At 36.5% G+C, this 23,216-nt stretch overlaps 1 protein-coding gene across 5 annotated transcripts in view; it reads left to right on the top strand.

Annotated features, from left to right (window-relative positions):
- LOC124636137 (apoptosis-stimulating of p53 protein 1) overlaps window positions 1-23,216 on the top strand; it is a 243,615-nt gene that overhangs the window by 157,278 nt on the left and 63,121 nt on the right. Inside the window, exon 2 of one of the 5 annotated variants that reach the window (XM_047172065.1) lies at window positions 8,073-8,880. The exons of the other annotated variants lie outside the window; for them this stretch is intronic. Within the exon in view, the coding sequence (XP_047028021.1) occupies window positions 8,152-8,880 (729 nt within the window). The 5' untranslated portion in view covers window positions 8,073-8,151. The remainder of the gene's footprint in view (window positions 1-8,072; window positions 8,881-23,216) is intronic. 5 annotated transcript variants of the gene reach the window in all.

Genomic DNA, 23,216 nt, shown 5'->3' with positions numbered 1-23,216 from the left:
ATCTTTCTCCTTTCTAATAGCCCTTCAACTTCTTTCATCCGTCCTTGAGACAAGATAATAAATCTTCCTGAGAAAAGAGAAAAAGGCAAGGAACAAAAATGCGTCATGTAAACAACGAAGCACTTTGGGGGTCCCGCCGTAAGCCAAGTAAAAGGGGGTATTAACTTAATGATCCCTACACATCCAACAGGTATGATCTCGGTACACCACAAGCCAAATGTTTGGAAACATTCCGTTATATTTTCGAAAACTATGCTGTTGAAAGTGAAGAGTTATTATAGTAGATTATAGCGTTGGTAAATACATTAAATTTTCCAATTTAATTTTAATTTATATAAATGGTTAAATCTTCAACACATTTTCCGTAATGAGTTTTTAAAATAGAACTGAAGTTTCTTTTCAGCCACAGAAATAGGAAACAGTAAATGGTGGGCGTTTTGGTTTGGAGTCGTTTTTGTAGTCTTGTCGTTTTATAAAATACAGCTAATGTTCCTAATTTCTTCCGCATTTTAAGCATGCAATTGCCCAAATAACATAATCCGCAATATTCACAAAACCCGCAGCAGATGTCGCGTTTAACTTCATACATCCACATTAAAACTTCAGTACAACCGCTTTTGAAATCGCAACATGGCTAATCTTGCGACTTAAACTTGCAAGTATGCGGGAAGCCTGCTATTTGGGTCAGGATCAGACCATTCCATTGTCGTCCGTTGATCGCGTCAATGGATAAAAGTCGTATGTTACAGCCTTCTATAAGCACGTTTATATGAACGTTCGGATGAATGAATGCCCTTTCTCTGTTAGAAGTCGTAAACGGAGGGTGGAGTACAAACATTTGCTCTACTTTTGTAAAGTGATTTATTCTGAATGGCAATAGCGTATTGTTAAACCTCGTGTTTCATTCATGCTGTGCAGATTTACATTTTGGAGTATGCTTGCGTGTGAGCATTTTCCTTACTTAGTAAGTGAATATTTTCTGAAAATCTGCGGAGCTAGCTTAACTTCATTATATCTTCAAAGTCTAGCCAGCTGAAAATTTATTTACAAAGCAAAGGCAAAACCTCAAAGGCTTTATAAATTACATAAAAATAGGCTGCTTTCAGCCGAAAGGATTCAGGAAGATTGTCAAATAAAGCTCTTAGTTTAATATCAAAGATTTTGTTGCTGTTTACTACTAAAACAATGGATAAGATAATATTATAGCTAGAGTAAATAATTAAACAATATTCCGGGAAAATGTACAGAATTTTATGAAAAACATAATGTTGTGTAAACGAGGTTGACGGGTAGACGATTTTGGCTTGCCGCTGAGTTATAACAATTTTTCCTTGAAGGTTACAAATGGTAGATAGTGACAGTGAAATTTTATCAGTATCGATGTCTTATAAGCGAGTCGTGCCCGGCGGAGCTGCGACAGGCTCGGTAAAAGCTAGCTTCTTTGGAAAAGGGCAAGGTTCAACGTATTGAGTTATAAAAATTCGTGACCTTTAATTTCAGTAATTTTCTTATGTTTATGTTTCTCGCGTATTTCATTAAAATTGAGGACAGGCAGGATGATGTAAAGGCTAAAAATGTGTGTGTTGCTTAGAGTTCAATAGGCACATACTTACATTCGAATGAACTTGTTTTACAAAAATATAAATCTAAAGAGTAGATTTAATAATTCTGCACTCTATAGTTTTCTTCGCAACGAACCAACGTTAACTATATTTTCCTTTCCCTTTCAAGCTTTACTGTACAATAATTGTATTACTTACGTATAAAAGTTTGAAAGCTACTGGCATTATACAATTTTCCAGTAGCAAGCAACCTTTATGTCTTCACGAGCGCCAATGGAGCGGAACATTGAAGCAAAGCTCGTTGAGTTAATTCTTGCTAAAGATGATATGACTTCAAACTTCTACTATGAAATATTTTACATTGTAACCTACTAGTTTATATGTATAGGAAAATTGTGTAGACTTCCATTTCACATAACTGAATTACCCTTTTGAAAAAAAGGAAATTAAAATGTAAAAGTTAATTATTGTAACCCGAAGTGAATTTCTTCTACCAAACGAAATAAACATGAACGTATAAAAAGTCGTTAATCTAAGCATCCCGGACGTCAGCCCAAACAATGGATACCCTTAACTTCCGTATTTTCTGTCAGACAATCTCCGGTAGATAATCTTTATAAAATAAATCACGCTTCTTTAGACAATTCAGATTGGGGATAATTAATATTCAGTAATGAATCAGAGCAGCCTTCCGTTTTGTGCATTATTTAATAGCCTACATTTCGCCGTAACCGCAACCTGTATGTAGCAAAAATTCAATTTAGATTTAAGGGAAATTACCTTTAACGGATATCTTCCATCTGAATTGTTCGCGTAACTCAATTAGAGGTTTGAGCCAAAATTGATTTACGGCTGTTTAAAACTAAGCCCGTTTTCTATTAGATTATTGGGGTTTAATAGTCTTTAGATTATACATCGACCCGCACTATGCAAAGCGAATTATTTATCGAGCCTATTAGAGACTCGAAGTTATCAATAGGTGTATGCTTCGCAGAATTGTCTAAGGATAAGTAATTTATTGGCAATTGAGACTTGTTCATTGAAAGGGAATTGTTTAATATCTCACAATTGTTTTGAATTGAGAATTATTTTATTTCTCTCGGAATCTATTTCTCTGCTCGTGATAAATATCATGAAGTCTGGAATTTAATCTACCTCGCTATGTCAGGCTGCTGGGCTATTGATATCCATCGACGTAATGTGGTTCTGTTTACTACTTCTTGTGCACTTCTAGATCATAAAGGTTTTAACATATCTTTAAAGACGGGTAAAGATTAACAAAAGGGCATTTTTAAAGCTTTATATATTTTTATATTTAATAAAAATAAGTATAATATTTTTCCACAGAGAACTATTTACACAATTAAATAAGGCTCTGAAGTTTTGAACTCATAATTTCGTTAACAGATTAAAGTCATAAGTAATAAAGCAATTACGTAGATGAGTGAGAACTTGGTGCGGATTTATCTCATTACTGTGGAAGTGCCTGGCGAGATTACAGTTTAATAATAAATTGCTATTGTTTCATATGAAGTTGGAACGATGTTTCATTACTCGGCTATGGTAATATTAGGTGATGGTACCATGTATGCCGTAGGGTGAGTGCAAGGCTGCAAGTTATGGAAATATTTTATTACTGTCGGGCATTTTATTTCTTCATTATCTCTCTTAAATAAGTAGATATTATATATTACTTAGTTTTATATTTATTATCTAAACGTGCAAAAACATAGAACTTAACTTATCCAGTCTTATAGACAACAAAGTTAAATAAATAATTCAAGACCATCTTTTTACAGTGATGTTGTTAGTTACTTCAATTAATAATTAGGTATTCAGCAAAACGCTGGCTACGTTCCTTTATTATTAATTCAAGAAACCCAAGAAATGGCGAAGTGACACAAACTCAATGAAAACTCAACCCTACACGAAACCAGAGTTGTCAAAATTCACTGGTGTCGCCCGAATTCATTCACTTGAAAACTTTTTCAATCTGATTAATTTATGAAATATTCCAATTACGCGCATTCTCTGAAACAGTGTGATAAAAATTTAAACTTGCTCTCAAGAAAATATTATATTGAGATAAAGTTTTGCCTTGAACATATTATTTATGAAACTCAATTTTGGCTTCGGGATTTACGAGCCTGATCTTACTTATATGTTTTAGCTAACGTACTACATTTTTATGACAAGGAAGAAAGAATAAAGTTACTTTGAAAAGTTTCAGACTTAATATCCAATGCAACAAAGATTGCTTTTGCCTCAGGGGACTAAAATATCACAGCTTGAGCGTGATTCGTGAAGTTCCCATTAATTACATCTCCTAGTGTAAGGAAAATTGATAAATTAAACGTCCCTTCATAGAGGCAGAATCACATTCGGGCGACTCCTCAATGTGGGCGTGATAATTAAATCTGTCTCTAATTGAGCGGGAGTCGATGGCTGTTCCCGTGATCATGAACATACTTGAACATGAACATTTACACTTCGTACTGTCCCTAGAGTCTCAGTATAAACAAAAGACAGTGTGAAGTTATTCACATTTGATCACCGCTTGAGAAACACCCACTCAAGAACATTATTAAATAGCGTTAATACGATGTCATCTTTTCTAATTAATAATGTAACGGTATCTTCACATAAGTTCCTCTTGGAACGTTGTAAATATCTGTATAATTAAACCTTCAATTAAAATTATCATTTTGCTTAATTGGAATTTTATCTTACGTAAATTAAGTTTAATGACATATAAAAACTGAAGAAATGTCCTGAAGAACATAAAAGAGCACGTCTTTTTTAGACAATTAGTACGTTCACAAATTAATGTTTTCTATAATGCTGTAGAAAAATAAACTATTTCATAACTATACATAATTTCAATAGAAAAATTCAGGTCTTTCACAGGTCGGGTAACGCGGCTGTTTTGTGTTATACCTACATTGCTTAGTAATTTTATAAAATTGGATTTACGGCGTCGCTAAGCTCCACAAAATTTGTTTATTTTCAAAGACACCACGAAAGAGAGAGAAAATTAGAATTTTGTACCGAACGCGGTATAGCTGGAAATAAATTTAAAAATTTTGCGTGAAATACTGCCTCGTTTTTCCATGCAATAACTTTCAATTAACAGGCGTTGCGCCGAGGACTAACTTTTTTGTGATTGATGTCACAGTAAAAAATATTTCAGCGAAGTTACAAGCAATTTCACTAACCATTGTGTGAGAAATTCTTCTTAATTTTCCGCTAGAGCGTCGGGTTGAATAATAACGCTGTTTTAATGGGCTTTTCCTGGTCCTTTATTTCGAAAGTGAAGTGTTTCTACGAGTGAATCAATGGGATTTTCGCGAATGGACTTTTAAATAGAACTTCCAACGCATTAGTAGTCCGTCCCTGCATAGTGGAGAACTAATGAGTTTTATTTAAAAATACTTCGTATATTCTGGAAGAAGAATAAAGTGGGTAATTTCCTATTCGCGAAACTGAAACTTGTTTCGTTCAGAACTAGTTGACACTGTATGCTAGGTGATAGGGGAGGATAGGAAGTTGAGGGTGGAGGCGGGAGAATCGCTTCACTTCGACTTCCGAGCCTAGTTCCGATGTGGTAGTGTCGTGTGCCTTAAATGTGCGCACTTACTCTCGACAATATCTACGTCAGCCACGATTTTGGGAAGGTTAACAACTCTGCTCTTTATATACTTACAAATCGAAGGCACATATTCATTTCAAATATTAACTTTTATATAAAGTTTTGAAACCTTTCTTACGTCATAAAGAACGTAAAATTTTCAAGCAATGTAAGTAATTTTTTTGTTGCTTGACATATTTCATACGTGCAGAATAGTTAAATAAAAACTTAAAAAATGAATTTAAACAAAGGTATTGCAAAAATTTTACTCAATTATTCTCTTAAAGCCACTTATAGTTAAAAAAACTGCAAATACTCCTCAAAATTATTAAAATCTTCACAACTGACCCAGAATCATAGCTCTAGAGTGTATTACGAAATAAAAAGTATCCTGTGCATTTTATTTGTAACATTTTCCAGTCGTGGACATCCATTCAATATTTACATTGAAATGTACAAAATTAAAGCGGCGATGAATGTTCCGACGTGGCTGCGCTGCAATATGAATGCCTTGCCTTACACTCGTGACGATTGTCAGCACTTTCAAATTAAATTTCTCAATATTATGAAACCTGAAATCACATTTCTCGGTGACGCTGTACATATCCGGTCGACATTTTGTGCATTTTTATTTTTTTCCGCTTATAATGGCAGTCACGTTTATGTAGGATCCAGATTGCCATTATGGTGAACCAATTTAGTGCAAAATATTTGATGGAAATAAATGGAATGTTGTTTAAATATTAGACAAAGCCTTAAATACTCGTTTTTTTTTTTAATATATTGAAAAAAAAAACGGATAAGCTGATAAAAAATACAAAAGTAGTAAACAGTAGTAGTTACCTGTGTGAAAATCGTTTCCTTTTCCACGTTCAAGCTAGATCAAATAAGGCAAAAATTCTTAAATGCCTACATAGCCAGCGTAGTTCGTAGACTTATAGTTCGGCCATTCAGAGAATGCGTTCCTGACACGTCGCGATTGAACTGACGACGTAACTTTGCAATGGCGTTGCAGTTACGATAAAAATATTTTTGCTGGTTGTTTACCGTTTTAACAATTGAGGAGCATTAAAACAACATTATTATATCAATAATCAATGAATGTAGTTACGTCGTCAGTTCAATCGCGACGTGTCAGGAACGCATTCTCTGAATGGCCGAACTATAATATTAAGCATTCCGGCCACTAAAACCTGACCATACCTGGATATTTCGGCGAGCATAGAATTCTCTACGTGCAAATTTTGCATAGCACCGTCCACTTTCGTCACTCTCACTTATCTAGGAAAGTTTTTCTATTTAAAGGCGGGGAATAGTAAAAGGATGGTGTAATGCGCTTACTCCCATTTAGTGCTTACCTTGAAGTGAGCAGAAAGAGTAAAAGTTTGCACGTGCTTTTATCTGGGTAGTAAGTGGACAGACCACGACTAAGGGTATTTTATTCTACCGTACACAACCTTTTTGTTTATTAACTCAATTATTTGCATACACAATAAAACGAATATCCCATATTCTGATTATCTTTATCATTCACATTTGACAAAAATATTACGGATCATATTTTAATGGCTTTTCTGAAAAATATGAAGAATTTTATTACAATTCCATTTATTTTATACGCAAAGTTCATTTGGGGCGTAATAATGTATTCCTCATTTTTGTATAAAAAAGGTTTTATGCCGAAACACGTCAGTTTATTTTGGGAAACGTTTACTAGGGCTGGTTAAAATATGCCTGAGAGAAATAAGAAAGTTATACCTAGTATTGACAACGAAGAGCATTTTGCTTATAAATTGATTCATTTTATATCGTCAATATACGTAGCGTTTCGTCTCGAGTTACCTTTCGTCATCGTACAGAAATCGTTCGTAATAAAATGATTGAGGGAGTCATTCCAATTGTTGGTTTTTACGGTTACTCCAAGTACTGAGCATGGAGCAAAGCAAACTTGGCATTCAAATGATTCACTTTTATTGCCCTTACCTGATTGATTATTCAAATAACTATGCAAGTGGGCCGCGCTTTGGACGCTTTTAGATATGAATGCTTTTAGGAAGGGCGGAATATAACCGTTTGAACTGTACAATAAGTAAAGTTACAACGCGGCAAATATTATTCAACAATAATTGAGACAGGTATCGATAAGTTGAAAAGGAGGGCAGCCATAGTAAGAAAGTGGTGTATCGGAACCGCAACAGATCTATTCCGCGATAAATACAAACCTTGGAGACATTGTGACATGCTCGAGCAGAAAATCCGATAACGTCAACTTTTCACTCGTGCCGTAAGTACGTATACGAGTATACGTGGAATAAAGCAGTAACTGGCTTTTGAACTTTTTCCTCCCCTGGGAAAGGATTTGGAGACAAAATGTTTGCGGTTCACTTTTGGTTTATTTTGTTCTGTAAACTCTATAAATGACTTTGAATATTTTTAGACGAAAACACTATTTTGGTAGACTGAAGTTAAGCTTTGCATCAAGTCACCAGATTTTGAAGGTAAAACTCAATTGTCCCATTCCGAGTACACAATACGTTCGTTTGGATGATTTGTATGTGTTGTCTACAGAAACGAGGAAGTCTGTTGTAAGTGACGACAAATCAAGTATCCGAATGACGGCAATGATTACGCTATTCAGTTAGAAATAACATGTCTCCGCGGCGGGAAGGAAGTTTAATATACGCGTTAAACGTGTGAGATGCGTTAGGAGATACACACGAACATACATAATGTAACTTTCAAGTACACTTACAGAAACGTCTCACGTTTGTTTTATTCGTATTTAGCTTCTGCGTAAAAACAATATGACATCTGTTGTAGATTTGAACATTTTCTGAATAAATAGGTTTCCAGCCAATCATCACGCTTACAATCTATTTTAGTTAATGAGTGGTTACAATATAATAATACACCAAATATGTGAGTGATAATAGTGATAAGTAAATTAAATGAATATTGAAAATGTTAGCTTGTGTGTGTCAACCAACGGAGACGGCGTTATTATTCAAAGGAGGACCACCGATTGCTATGGGGCCACTTGGTACACACAAAATACGACATAACCCTGTTGATGCCATGAAAGCCATCAAACTGATACCCGCAGCTGTTCGCGGTTCCAGCGATGAGGGGAAGGACAGTTCTCCATCACACAATTCATCACCCACCCTCATAAACTCAACTGGAAACTTACTGAATTTAAGAAAAATAGAACGAAAAGCTAAATCAACGAAAATCCTAGTTAACCCCGTCTGTTCTGACAGCGTTGGAACGAGCGATGATAGCAATCGATCCAAAAACGTCCACTCTAAGTGGAATGGAAAGAAAAAACGTCTCAAGTCTGAGAGTGCTGCTAAGAACCTCAAGAAAGACGAACGTAAACGTGATAAAAATGATCCAATTAGTAGAAGCGATGGTAAAGCAGATAAGAAATCGATATCTTGTTTCAAAATAAAAAGTTCCGAAGATAAATCACGCTCAGCCGAAGACCGAAAATCTGGAAAAGAGAACTGTACAAATGAAAATGCCAGTAATCTGATGAGTGCCGAGAAACCCGATATTATTAACCATTCCAGGAAAAATAGCAGAGAAATTTTAGTAGACGAAAGTACCATGACCGATCAGGCGATGTTAAGTAATGACCAATTGGATAAGGGAAAGACTGATTCTACTATAGCAGTTAAGGAAATGAAGGTAAGTGAGCTGTCAGACTTACTAGCGATAATAAAGTACTTTTCAAACAAAATAGAATTAAAGTGGCGGAAAAGTAATTAAAATGCATTCAGAATGCTACAAAAGTACGACCGTAGAACTTGAAACACAATCATTCAGTTGTACATTGAATTGGGTTCATTTACCAGCATTTCGGTCGTCTCGGCGTTTGGATCAATCTGTATGCTAATGACGGACTGGAACATTCTCGGTCTGCACTCATCTCTTCCCTCTTTCATTACTAGGAAGGGAGTAATGAAAGAGGGAAGAGATGAGTGTTCAACGAGTAATGATAATATTCATTTACCAGAACCATGTTTCTGATCATGTTAAAGCATTATTCCGTATTTTCTAGCAATTTATTTTGATAATATCATCAAAAGTTTTGAGGTCGTCAGAAGTGTGAAATTCAATGTTTTATTACTAGCTCTAATTCATATATGAAAAGCTATTCATGAATACAGTGAGCACAAATGGAAAGTTAATTAATTGAAGTGCTGGTCAAAACTGAGTATTGCGATGCATTATTGGAATTATTTGCTGTGTGATTGTCCCATCTGTGTTTAATATCCGGTGGCAAAAGCCCGGATAATTTCATTGTGGTTTCGCTAAAACCTCATTGCAAATCGATTCTGTGTCGATTGCGGACCAAAAAAGGTTCTTTCAGCCGAATTTGCTTCATTGATATTCTGGTCCGTGCCGCGAATGATTTTAATATTGTCATTTGCATAAATATTAATATTAGATGCTTTGCCTAAAAGCGTCAATGCTGAATTTGTTTTTGTTACAGGCACGTTTGGCAAATGTTCGCAGCAAAATTTTGGTTATTTCATTTTATGTAATAAAAGGTTTTCATTGTTTCTAAGTTGTGTCTTTTCCGGGACAGTGCTGAAGCAACAGATGTTTTGAGTCATTGAAAATGTTTCGGTAGGAGTTCGATTTATGGAAGTCTCGCAAATGATAAAGCCTCTTGTGTGTATCCGACTGTGGCGAGACAGCCGACTGAAACATAGGCACTGAGCACTGAAGCACTACTACTCTACATACAGCTTCGTATGTACTATACATACGTATACGAGTAGATTCATGTTGGTCATTCTGTGAATATATATTTCAAACCCACTGACCAATTTAATATTCAAATTCAGTACTAAAACAGTGGGTTAATGAGATTTGGAAACTTAATGATCTATTTATTTTTATTCGAGTTTACACATTCCTCTTGTAATTGCATGTTTTGCGACCGTACCTAATTGTTATAATTTAATTTCAGTTGACATTTACGTAAACTTATTTAAGTATTATTTGATAAGACATCTCATTAAATGAAAATCTTAACGCTTAATTACTTCTGCGAATTTTAATTCATCACAAACAACAGCTTCGTAAAATTTTGAACTTGAAAATAAATTAAATGTTTCCGTTTATTTGTTTCAGGTAAGAGTTTAAATAATGGCACCCGAGTGTACGCGCCGTGTAAAAGGTATTTAATTAAGTAAAATCCGCTTCTCGCCTAACTAAGAACACGTAGACGTATGCTTATTATTATTATTTTGCATATGTGAAAATGTTAGGTAGGTTTATGTAATCAGATAATGCCTTACGGAAGAATGAACCTTAAGAACTGTTTTGTAATAGGTACAAGCGATACAGTCAGCGCTAAAAGGCATAATAACCCCGCCAAAATCACTTCCTCGCACAGTGTTTTTATTTAAAGTTCTATAATTAAATATCTTCTAAGTAGTTAAAACAAACTTAGCAGGGCAGAATACATTAATTGAATTAACAAAGAAAAAACAAGGCCCACTTATAAACAGAGCGTAATTTTCGAAGGAGTTATCAGGGCACTAAAGTTTTTGGGGTTAATTATTTTAGTACAAAAGCTAAATAAAGTCGGAGGTCGTTTGAGGTATAAACGTTGCAAAAATTCTCGGTATTCACACTAGGTGGGATAAAGGAGTTAACGTGCGGCGAGCTTCATAAACTTAGTTTGCACCATAAAATGGCCACTGTAATTATTTACACCTCTTTGTTGCGGTAAAATAGTTACGCATTTATAACTGGAACGACATCGTCTAGTTCGCTAATCTCTCTTATTGTTTGATTTGTTTTAAAATGACTTTTGCAAAGAGTAATTAAAATGAGGACTTTGACTTCATTTGGGTTCAGACTGTGATGAGATAAGTTGACTAATAGAATTGCTTCATTCACTTGAGAAAATGTATCATTTAGATGTTCTTAGATTCATTACCGAAATACCTAGTTTTGAGTGTATTTTACCCTCTCGTGATTTACAAAATCCAACACTTTTCAACTCTCTGCAATTTTTAAACAGAAAATGTTTTTGCTCGGCTCATGAAGTTGCTTTAGTAAGTCCCATTTACTCGCAAAGCTACAAAGAAAAACACGGTACAAATTATGAACGCAGCCAAAGTATTACATTATGCTTACTTATTCATTGTTTACGTTTAACTTCAAACATTTTATGGTGCGCTAACGCTTTATGTAAGTTCTATAGAAATAGGGCGACATTGAGAACTTGTTACAATGAGCGTAGTCAAATGTAAAGAAGGACTATTCTTGACTTTTTGTTAAGTGTTTATTTATTTATGGTACTGGGAAGAGGATCTTTTTCTAGAAAACGCGGAGTCACTTGTTTCTTTTTTTAAATGTGAAAAGAAAACAGGCCGTGATGAGCGGTAGTGTTGTTCAGGTTGTTAGTGGGTCGTGGCCTTGTCTATTTACAGTTGGTCAAAGGTTGCGCGGTGCGGACTTTTAGACGCGAAATGAATGGTCTGCGACTAAGACGGATGCTCCATAAACACATGGTTGGTTCTAAGTGGTTTCGTGCTTTGATACTTTTGACGGTTTCACTGCTTTAAGAGTGGGAAACAACATTTTCATACATTTTCGCAAAGGTACCTATTTATATTATGATCGACACCGTCATATCATTCTTAAACAAAACAAAGAAAACCCGTTTAGAATATAACCGTTGTTGGGAGAATTAAAAAACACCACCACTCAATTAGATACCAGCTCTCGCACTTTTATTATGAAACCTGTAAAATGACCTGCCTTTCTCTCTTGGAAATTTGTTTTTCAATTAAAACTTTCTATTTGTTTGACAAATGAAGTATTTTTTTCTTCTGAAGTTTATGCGATTCTTTTCAAAGTTTTGTAAACAGAGGTGAATAAGTGTACCATCGTGATTTTTTTTAGATTCAATATTTTTGCTACTTTAGTTAATCGGATTGGTAGTTATCATTTTGAATACCTGTAGCAGTGAAATATATTGAATTTAGACACGGATATTTAGTAACCATCCTATGCACGGAAGAGCAAATAAATGGCTTCCTCGTTACAATTTAATTCGATACAAGCGCAGAATAAAACCTCCCGCTGCTTTCTGCAGTGTTGACATAAAAATGCACAGCATTCACCCCGCAGCCACAGCTCGGCAGTTCCAATTGCCATGTCATACTAATCGACAACGCAATTGACATAATAAGATTGTCCGCCTTCCGTTCAATTTCCGGAGGAACAAACTTAAACAAGCCAGAAAATGTACGGCTTACAAATATTGGTTCTAACTTCTTGAATGGCGAACGTATAAATTAAACAACCCTATTCTCTATTTAGTACAATTAACAGGTCGATTTTGTTTGTTTGGGATGGCAACAAAAACGGCTTATCCGGACGACGGGACTTGGCGACGCTTGCCATTCAATGGACCGTATTTTCATTACCGTTTATGCTTCATTGTTCCTAATATATTGTACCGGTGCAAAAATAAATTGAAGCTGATAAAATAAAAGAATTGATAAAAAAGCTTAGTTTTTACGTAAGACAGAACTCCGTCGGAAAATTACAAATATATTCCGCCCTGCAGAAGTTGCTGTCTACGATTCATTTAATTTATTATCTTAGCCGTTGGATCGAAAAAGTTAATCTGCAAACATTATTAGCTGCTGCATCGCTACTTAAGTACGCTCAACTCACTGAGATGAAGTTTACTCGGCCAGTCGAACTACGTTGTTAGTTAAACACAAATTCGTTGGCCAGTTATGTACTTACTAAAATATTACTTTAGCTTACAGTCGTTGGAGATGCTCATTTTAAAATGGTATAAAGTATATTTTTCTTGTAAATATACTTTTTACGGCAATTTGAATACGATGATGAGGTGTCAGATAATTTTGGCCTGGACTGTAATAGCTTAAGTGTATTGACAAGTTCATTTCATTTCTTCATAAACATTTCTTTTAGATGCTGGTAGCATCAAACATTTATATATCAAACATATTTTAATTTCAGAAAATTACAAATATACTTTATACAGCTTAGCTTAGCTTAGCAAGTTTTCGAGTTGGCAAAAAACAACTGTAGTCCTAAGACTACAATAAAAAACAACTGTAGTCCTAAGACTACAATTGTTTTTTGCCAACTCGAAAACTTGTCCGTAATTGGTGTCCACATCTAGCAATAACATTGGACAGCCGCCTAGATAATAGAGTGCTGATACTTGCTTCTATCTATCCAGCACAGATACTGCATCACGACCTAACGAGTTACGGATAGGGCAACACGAATTCATTTACATAATAATGTAAGTAAACAGATTCCTTTTATAGCAGTATTAGGTTGAAAACCGCTGTATCAGTTTCGATTGACGCCCACGGAACAGATAGGATCAGTTTGATGAGGAAACCACACGGCAAAAAAGGAAATTAGTTTTGTAAGTGAATTTGAAAATGTGGAGCGAAACACAGGAGAGCTTTTGATGGAATTCAGTTATATTTTTGCTGGTGTGTTGCGTGTGTGTATTTTTGCTGATGGAGTAGCAATATATGTGGGATAATCTAAAAAGCTTGACGTCATACAATTATTGTTTGTTCATTCAATATTTAACTCAGTATTCAATTTATGGCTTTCATCTGTATTCATACATATAAACGGTAATCATAAATTGGATACCTACCTACGTAATTAAAATACGCAAAGCCGCTTAGTCAAATATCACCAGAGTTATTACAAGTTTATCTGCTCACCCAGAACTAAACTTAAACGCTAATCCTCCCTAACGCAAGTTAATTCCTTAAACCGGTGCAAAGACGAAAACAAATCCGACTATCCGACCCAGCATCCGAAACAAAATCACTATTTACGCTTATGTAGATAAGTGTTTATCTCTGACCATAAAGGCTAAAGGCGTATCCTGTACCGCTATTCCAAGGGTACCGACATTAACTGCTTCGCCAGTCTACTTACTTATTCACGGTATTAAGTCGGTTACAGATAGCCGGTACGTACAATGTTACCGAAAATCACTCTCCAATGTCCGAGCCTTACTCGCCTAACACAGTCTAAGCAACCGCGGTCAGACTGGCAAAAAGAGAATTCTAAATTTAATCTGTGTGGCCGCGGCCTTAGGTGAGTCCATACATAGTTTTGTTCACATATTTTCTTGTTAGGTTAAGGGAGTATATTTGCTTGGAAGCGATATTGCGGTGCATTAAGGAAGGAAGCGCGCTGCAAAGTTTACTCTGGCACATTAATCTAATTCCAGTGAATTGTGTGCTGTATTTTACAATAGCGTGGAAAAGCGTTTACCTGTATTATAGCTTATTGCTCGTTATCGCTAAAATGTCTACGTTGTTTACGACATTATGTGAACACAAAGTAACATGAACAGAACATCTTTTGCACTAAGTACGAAAGGCAACACAAACAACGGAGTATCTACTGAACATATTTTTATTATAAGCAAGATAAAGAAGAAATCCGCTTAAAAGGTAGTATGTTATAATAATGAGCCGTCAAGATATACAAATAATTATTAGGATTAACACGCACGGCCCGTTTGTGTAATAACAGGGAGATGCCGCGCCGTCCCTTTGCAAATAGGATTACGTGAGGCGAGAATTCGTATTATTCATTTCGTCACTGTGGAATGGAATGGGACGGGAGTGGTCACGAAGAATTATTGCTGTAGACTACGATAATTTTCTCAGTCACAGAATTTTCCCAGTTTTTTCATTTAAAAACGGGATGCTTTACATATGACAACTGTTGCATGTTTCTTACATTTAAACCTGCAAAATTATCGCAACCGAACAGAATTCAAAATATGAAAAGTGCATTTAATATTAAGCTCAATAGATTAGTTCGCTTCCATAAACTTCAATAACACAAAGTTCTGGCCAGCTTTCAATAGCTCCCATTGTAAACCACTGCAGTACCTACTCTAAATAAAGCGCATGGGTTCTGGGATCTTAGAACTAATTGTACTAAGATAAGCCTTCAATAACTTCGTAGACTGCAAATCTAGAATATATCTTTGTATATAACTTCAAAATATGCTAGGTATATCTCTATGCCATTCAGCATGGCAATGCAGCCAGCCTTTTGGGCACAATCCACGGCGACAGCGATGCGGGTGTTTTTTTTTTTTATACTTAATTGTAATTTCTTTCTTTTTTTAATGATTCGTAAATTTTCTTTTGTTATTTTTGTTTTACATAATTTAAGATTACATATATTATTTCTGTAAATATCCTGCTTATTAATAAAAGACTGAAAAGTTTCTGTACTTCAAAATAAACAGAGATATTCCTCGAACTAGTTTAAATGTGTCCGTCGTATTCAATGTATCTGCGCCGAACGGATTACGTCCAAACTAACATGCGGATGGCGGATTAACTTCTCAGAACCAATGGTTTTAACAGACACTGCTGTATGCCAATATGTTTATTAAATATTATTCTGAATATTGTGGCAATATTATGGTGATTCTTCGACTTGGCGAACCTTCTAACATTGTAGGTACTTATATGTATTAACAATTTGCATGCAATACTAATGTGCTTAAAATTTTGCCCAAACCGCCATAAATATTAACGACAATTCGCTTTATCGATTTTCTAGTCTCTGTAAGTATACACACGTTCGAGAAATAACGCTTAGCTCATTAAAACATGATGTAATATAGGCATTCATTGAAAGGAAAGATATAAAAAAGGTGTAACAACGTTTCTAACTGCACTCCGCTATCAGAGCGCCGTAGTTAATAATGTTCTCGTTAACACAAAGCCCGTTTAATCTTCGAAACACGAACAACTCGTTGACCACCTGGTAACCAGCAATATATCAAAAACTAAGTTCCTTCTTGTTTTCCTAGGAAGAGCAAACTCGCTATTTCAGATAATTCCATTGAATTGAAATCGCCGAAGTTTTCGACTGGAGTTTAGGGATCATAAATAAACTGGTACAAACTGGATTAGTATCCTTAGAAGCTAGACTTAACTCTATTTTGTAAGTTGTTTTTGGAAAACAAGCTTAAAATCTGTGATTTATTAGAACGACTTAGCAAACAAAATTCTAAATGTTTTGCAACAGTCCTTTTCAATTCCACGTCAATATTATTTCAACAATGATATTTGCCAAACTTTCTTGCATTTGTATGTTACACAGTTATTGCTCACAAAAACTATAACTATTTCTCAGTCAGCTGACTTACAAGAAACAGCCATCTCATAACACCCCACTACGGGTAAGGGTTGAAGATGAGATATAGCCCACTGTCATACATATTGTAGCCGCACTATTTTCGGCATACGATCTACTTAGCGACCTGGAAGTTAATAATTTATCACTTGGAACCTACTACACCCACGCGTGGTCGGAAATAGTTCCATGTTAGATTATGTTCTGCATATGGAATAGGTTGTACCTATTTTTGATGTAAGTAATGGATTGAGTTATAATTTCAAAATATTATGTTAAGCTCAATTCATGATGTGGGTCCATGTGAATGGAGGCCTATGCCCAGCAGTGGGACTATAAAAAGGCTGATGAGGACGAAGATGTTAAGTGTTTTTTTGTTTCTTGTTAGAACTACCATATGCAATACTATGTAGTGGAAACATAAGTAAAGGAAAAAGGAAAAAATACGGTGTAAATTAAGTACCTCTAACAAGAACTTTTCACTGACAGATTAACCATGACTAATGAGTCAGTACACTAATCTGTCAGTGAAAAGTTCTTGGTAGATGTGAATTCACTGACAAGTCATGAGACGTCCCTTCGTGTTGTTTGAAAAACAAAAGATATAAAACAAATGAACGAACACGGTCTTTCTAAACCGCCACGAGGAACGATGCTGACATCTTCTTCCTTGCTTTCATGAATATCCAAGTAGAAAATGGTAGCTGTTTCTCGATAATATTTTTATCTGAACTCAACTATGTGACATTACTTAATACTTACATAGTCTTGTTAGTAAGAAATACTTTTGTTCTAGTATTTCAAAACTCAGTCAATTCCAGCCATAAAGAATGTAGGTACCAATCAACATTTTATCACTTTCTAAGACCATTCTTTGTAATTTTTACACAATGCCGTAAAAATCGCTAACATTGTCACATCTACGTCACACAAAGGAGAATCTTCTAAATGTTTCCGCATTACTTAAGTACCTACGTAGGTACACATATGACTTGCCTTACCTTATTACGAGGCTTTCAGCCTTCACAGCTTTGCCTACCGCAAATTACAAAGCGGTACTTGAACTGCTAAATCCTGAGATTGTAATGCGCCTGCTTCGTGGCACGGAACTCTTCGGTTCGCTTCGTCAGGTGGCTAATCCATAGTGAAGGACGAAAGTAGTTTAGTAAGCGCGGTTTATGGCTTATGAATAAGGTTGAGGTTTAGCGCGCAACTTTTTTGTTTGGTACTTTTTTTGAGTCTTACTTGCAGAATAAATGTTTCACTTAGGAATCGTAATTACGTTAAATGTGCCTTTGGGTTGTGCTCTAGGAATACAGAGAGTAGGTATGGCACTGCAATTTTAGGAAACCGGATTAGTAATATTGTTTATATAGTTGATAACATTTTCATAATTTTAAAAACTTAAAACTGTTGTTGGGAGTTCATGGACGTCCTGTGTGTCTGTGGGTAATATTCAAAATTTGCCACTAATGGACAAAGTTCAGAACTAAATCGTTATTATTAAAGCGGGTTCCCCGTGGAGCCAGGCCTCTGGTTGCTCAACACTTGGCAGGTTGTGTTCGCCTGGCTGCACGAGAGAACTCGCAACGTGCTTGGGAGGAATTGCTCACCTTCCCCTATAGAATTCTGCATGTTCAGAAAAGTTTGGCAAACAAAAAGTCACTAACAAAACAAATTAAAGACAATTGTACAACTTCAGGCCATACAGATTTCGATACTAAATTACCGACTCAAAGATACTCAAATATTTCACGCCTAGTGGAATCAAAGTTGAGTGAAGGTGACATTCGGGGGGCTGCTAGAATTCTCTTCAGCAGTGATGTGGTGGCGCCGTGTTCTCCAGAGACACTCTCCGCTCTGGAGAGTAAACACCCGTCCCCAGCCGATGACCTCTCTTTTCCCGAACCTCCTGATCCGGACACAGATATCCTCACAGTTACAGGTCGACACCTGGTTACAGCCATACGCTCCTTCAGATGCGGCTCTGCAGGCGGCCTCGACGGCTTGAGTCCGCAACATCTAAAGGATCTCACCTGCCCAAGCGCCGGGGAAGCAGGTGAGTCGCTCTTGAAGGAGCTTACGGCCCTGACCAACCTTATGCTCTCCGGCAAGGTGGACGAAACCATCATCGACGTTTTGTACGGAGCCAATCTATGTGCTCTGCGCAAAAAGGATGGCGGTATTCGTCCAATTGCCGTGGGGACTACTTACCGTCGTATGGTAGCCAAAATCTGCTCTAAATTTTGTAGTGAGGAAGTTTCGGAAAAATTTCAGCCCCTGCAGCTAGGTTACGGCTCAAAAGGGGGCTGCGAGGCTGCCGTACACGCCCTGTCGACCTATCTAAATCATGGGAAAGGAGATGTCATCCTGAAGGTTGACATCAAGAACGCCTTCAACTCGGTGAATAGGGACACCTTGCTGGCAGAAGCCAAAAAAGAAATACCCAAAATTTACAGTTTTCTTTGGCAATGCTATAGATACCCAACAAAATTATTATATCGGAACAACCTATTACAATCCGCTGTTGGCTGTCAACAAGGTGATCCACTCGGGCCTGTGATTTTTAGTTTGGCGATTAACCCAATTATTCGGCAGCTAAATTCTGAATTTAACGTGTGGTATCTCGACGACGGGACCCTGGGAGGCAACAGAGATACTGTTCTTAATGATTTAGTTTTCCTAAAAGATAAATTCCACGACATTGGCCTCGACCTCAACCTTTCTAAATGTGAACTTTTTATACCCGACTCGACTGACAGACAGACTATTCTTCAAAATTTCCTCACAATAGCTCCTGAAATTAAACCGATAGACCAAAGTTCTCTTTGCCTCCTTGGATCACCTATACTGGAAGATTCATTTTCGGATTTTATTGAGAAGAAAATTCAAAAATTTTAATGATGTTTCGGAAAGGCTACTCAAAATTAATATGCATGCAGCCATCACCATCATGCGGTACTGCTGTTTTGGACCAAAATTTACGTATAACTTGCGTGCTTCCCATTTATGGAAGCACACCAACCTTTTGGACAAAATCGACGAAATTATACGACATACATTATCATCCATCTTAAATGTGGCCTTGGACGACAGAGCTTGGTCTCAAGCGACTCTTCCCATCCGAATGGGAGGACTTGGCGTCCGTAAAATTTCCAGTGTAAGTTTACCAGCCTTTATTTTCTCGGTCCATGGTACTGAGAAATTGATCAGGAAAATATTACCCACCACACTGGTCAATTTTGAGGTGCCAAGCCTGACTGAGGCTTTAAATGCTTGGAAAGTCGCATGCCCGAACACCGACTTACCCGCCAACCTGTCCTCCCAGAGACAGTGGGATGAGCCGCTCTGCAGAGTAATACGGAAAAGTTTAATCGATACGTCAATTACTTCTGCAGAGCGAGCGCGCCTACTGGCTGTGGGTGAATGGGAGTCGGGTCTATGGCTTCTTGCATTTCCGTCCTCAAACACAGGCACCATGTTTGATGACACCACCTTCAGACTCGACGTTTGCCTCCGACTAGGTGCTCCATGCTGCTCTCCTCATCGCTGCCACTGCGGGGAAGCTGTCAACAGCCTCGGGCACCACGGCCTGTCGTGCAGCCCGAGTGCCGGCCGCATACCACGACATGCCAACATAAACGACGTGATCCGTCGCGCTCTTGTTGCCGTCGGCGTGCCAGCCGTACTCGAACCAAATGGCTTGGCACGCGACGATGGCAAGAGACCAGACGGCATGTCGCTATTTCCGTGGAAGTTGGGTAGGACTTTAGTGTGGGACGCGACACGCGTCGACACTCTTGCGCCATCTCACCTTCCCGGAACTGCATGTTGTGCTGGCTCCGCCGCTGCACAAGCAGAGAACCTCAAGCGGCGCAAATCTAGTAACCTTATAGGCAATTACATGTTTGAGCCGTTTGGGGTTGAAACTCTAGGGCCGTGGGGTCCGAGCGCCCACCTTCTTGCCAGGGATATTTCCCAGCGCCTGATTGACATTTCCCGGGACCCAAAGGCTGGCTTTTATTTCGCACAGAGGTTGAGCATTGCCATCCAACGTGGCAATGCTGCCAGTCTTTTGGGTACATTACCCAGTGACAGCGATGAGGAGCAATTTTTTGATGCACTGTATTAGTTTTAAGTTGTATATATATATAAGTTTTTTTTTTTTCAATTAATGTAAATATTTTGTGAATAAAAACTAAATCGTTAATTTTCATAAAACCAATGTTCTTTTCTATTAGAAACAGAAATGAGCCTCAGGTATTTTTCTCTACTTTTTTTACTCAATAAAACCCCTTTAAATATTTATACGGAATCACCACTACATTGAAAGAAGTAGATACCTCAGTAATTACAAGGTGTAAAATTTTATTGAAGCGCTTCAGAAAAAGTCTGCACTTAAGAGAAAGCAGGAGGGCATACTAATGTCCTTTTAGATAGATAAACACTTCATCGCCTTTTAACGGTTTACTTTATAGAATCGGTAGCTAATCGACCGTTTTATCGAGTGCAATAAATGCTTACTACTTACCTAAAGTAGTCTGAGATTGACCACTAATTGCAACCAACAAGTTACACTGAGCCAGAATAAAATCTATTAATATTCGGGTACATGATATATTATTCAGAAGGTGAGCTTGGCATAGTCTAGTCCATATCATATAATAAAAATGAGCGCGTTCTTTTTTTAGCCTGAACTTCACAATATTAGGTAGGTCCTCAGGGTTCAATGACCTCTGTAGATATTCTTACAATACAATATTATAATATATAAATTGTAATTTATTACGTGAACAGTAAATACGACTTTTGTACAGATATCAAACAAAATTGAATTTAACATATATTTGCGAAATCGTTAACACAAATCCGGTAGCTTCAATTAATATGGGTTTGAACCGATACTGAGAACTGACTCATATAATTTTATGGGCAATATGCGAAAATGTAATATTCAGTAATTCATATTGAAATAATTAATTACCTGTAAATGTAGTTCCTAGTAATTATGTTAAAGTAAAGTACACGCAAAAACAAGAAAAATACGATTGCTTCAAAACCTATGTATACCTAGATCTACCCTATCCGACCGAAAACTAAAATATTTCTAGGCCCAGGATGTTTTAAAGACTCGAAGTCTATATAAATTACACTGTTACTTAAACTTAAGTCTGATTACGACTTAAAAGGTTTCTAAGTCTAATCCAGATACCCGGCGGCAAGAAATCAAAACCACGAACATAAATCAAAGTTAGTTCAAGATAAAATTCATCTGATAGTTGAGCGAAACTTTTAGAGCACTTGTTAATCGAAACCGTTATTTAAATCACAATAAATTAATCTACTAAATTATTCTCTATCCAAAATTAATCTTCCCGGAGTAATTAATAGCCACTGTAAATATAAATTTAACCAATGCCATGTAACCAAAAACGAATGGAAGCTTCTAGAGATTGATACTAACGAGAAACTGAATCCAATTTTGTAGCTTCTCATAATAATCACAGGAAAAACTGCGGACATTTTGTAAAAGGTTTTAAATTTCATTTTGTTTTTACTCGGATATTTTCGATCAACAAGTTCCAATAATTCCTATAATGTTTTATTGCTATTATACAAAGTACTGTGTATGGATAAACTTAAGCAATTTTCTTTTATCGGCAAAAGTTTTCGATGCTTATCAAGCAACTTTTATTTTGGTTGAGTTACTTCCCTACTTTTCGGTATAATCATTGAAGCAATTTTTCACGGCATGAATTTTGATGATTGAGCAATTATTGCTCTCTTTCTTTTTCTTTTCATGTTTTGTAGCGATATCATTTACTTAGATATTATCGAAATATGTGGTTATCGTTTTGTGCTTTATATTCTTGGCGACTATCCTTAAGATCCTTTTGGGCATTGGGCTCGATATTAGCTTTCTCAAGGCGCCATTGAGATCCAGTTTATGTAGCTTAGTCATGCTAAACACCAACTCGAAGTATCCTATTTTAGCAAAAGTTTCTACTGTTGTTGTACGCTTAGAAGTAGCGAGTTTTCCGAATTCTGGACTTGTGAATACAGACGCCTTTACGTCGGTTCCTAAGGGACTTATAGTACGTGACTTGTTGACTAGTTAGTGTACTACAGATTTCGTTTATATCCAGCCCTGGGAAGAAGTATTAACTTTATTATAAAAAATTGGCCTAAATGTAATCTTATCTAGGTTTTGTTCACATCCTTAGGGAGAAATAGGTACAGTTAGAAGTTTCTGCTTACAACCCAAATGTTTTATACACTTTGAAAATGACGACTTAACTAAATTAATAGGTAGATAACCATTTTACGTAAATAAAAAATGTAACTAGGAAAATATTGGAAATTTTCATGAAACCTATTTCGATTTTACGGCCTGATAGTTTGGGCAATCTATCAAAATACGTTATTTGTCAAAAACGAAACAAGGGTCGAGGAAAAATTCATAAAATATTCATGTCTACTTTCACTGTTTGAATAATTAATCTTTCTTTTAATATACATTATTTTGCAGAACTTTTTGTAGCACAGATTGCGGCTGAAATATCTACTTCATAAAATTTTGCTGATAATCAATTTCAATTTAAACAACTCCAGACTTCAGATAAATAATGTCTTCCAGCTGAGCCTTAATAAATTGAGTAAGATGATGTCTGAGGACAAGCAATTACTTACTGAAAAGATAGTGGATCTTAGCCATGACGAAGATAACGCAAAGGTAGAAGAAGTTTCAAACTTGCATCACTCCGACAACTTAATTTATTAAAACCACCGCCAGAGCTCGGCGGCTAAGATAA

Source organism: Helicoverpa zea, chromosome 14 (genome assembly GCF_022581195.2).
Source record: "Helicoverpa zea isolate HzStark_Cry1AcR chromosome 14, ilHelZeax1.1, whole genome shotgun sequence".
Lineage (NCBI taxonomy): Eukaryota > Metazoa > Arthropoda > Insecta > Lepidoptera > Noctuidae > Helicoverpa > Helicoverpa zea.
Note: the sequence above shows the minus strand (reverse complement) of the source record. Positions and strands in the feature narration are given on the sequence as shown.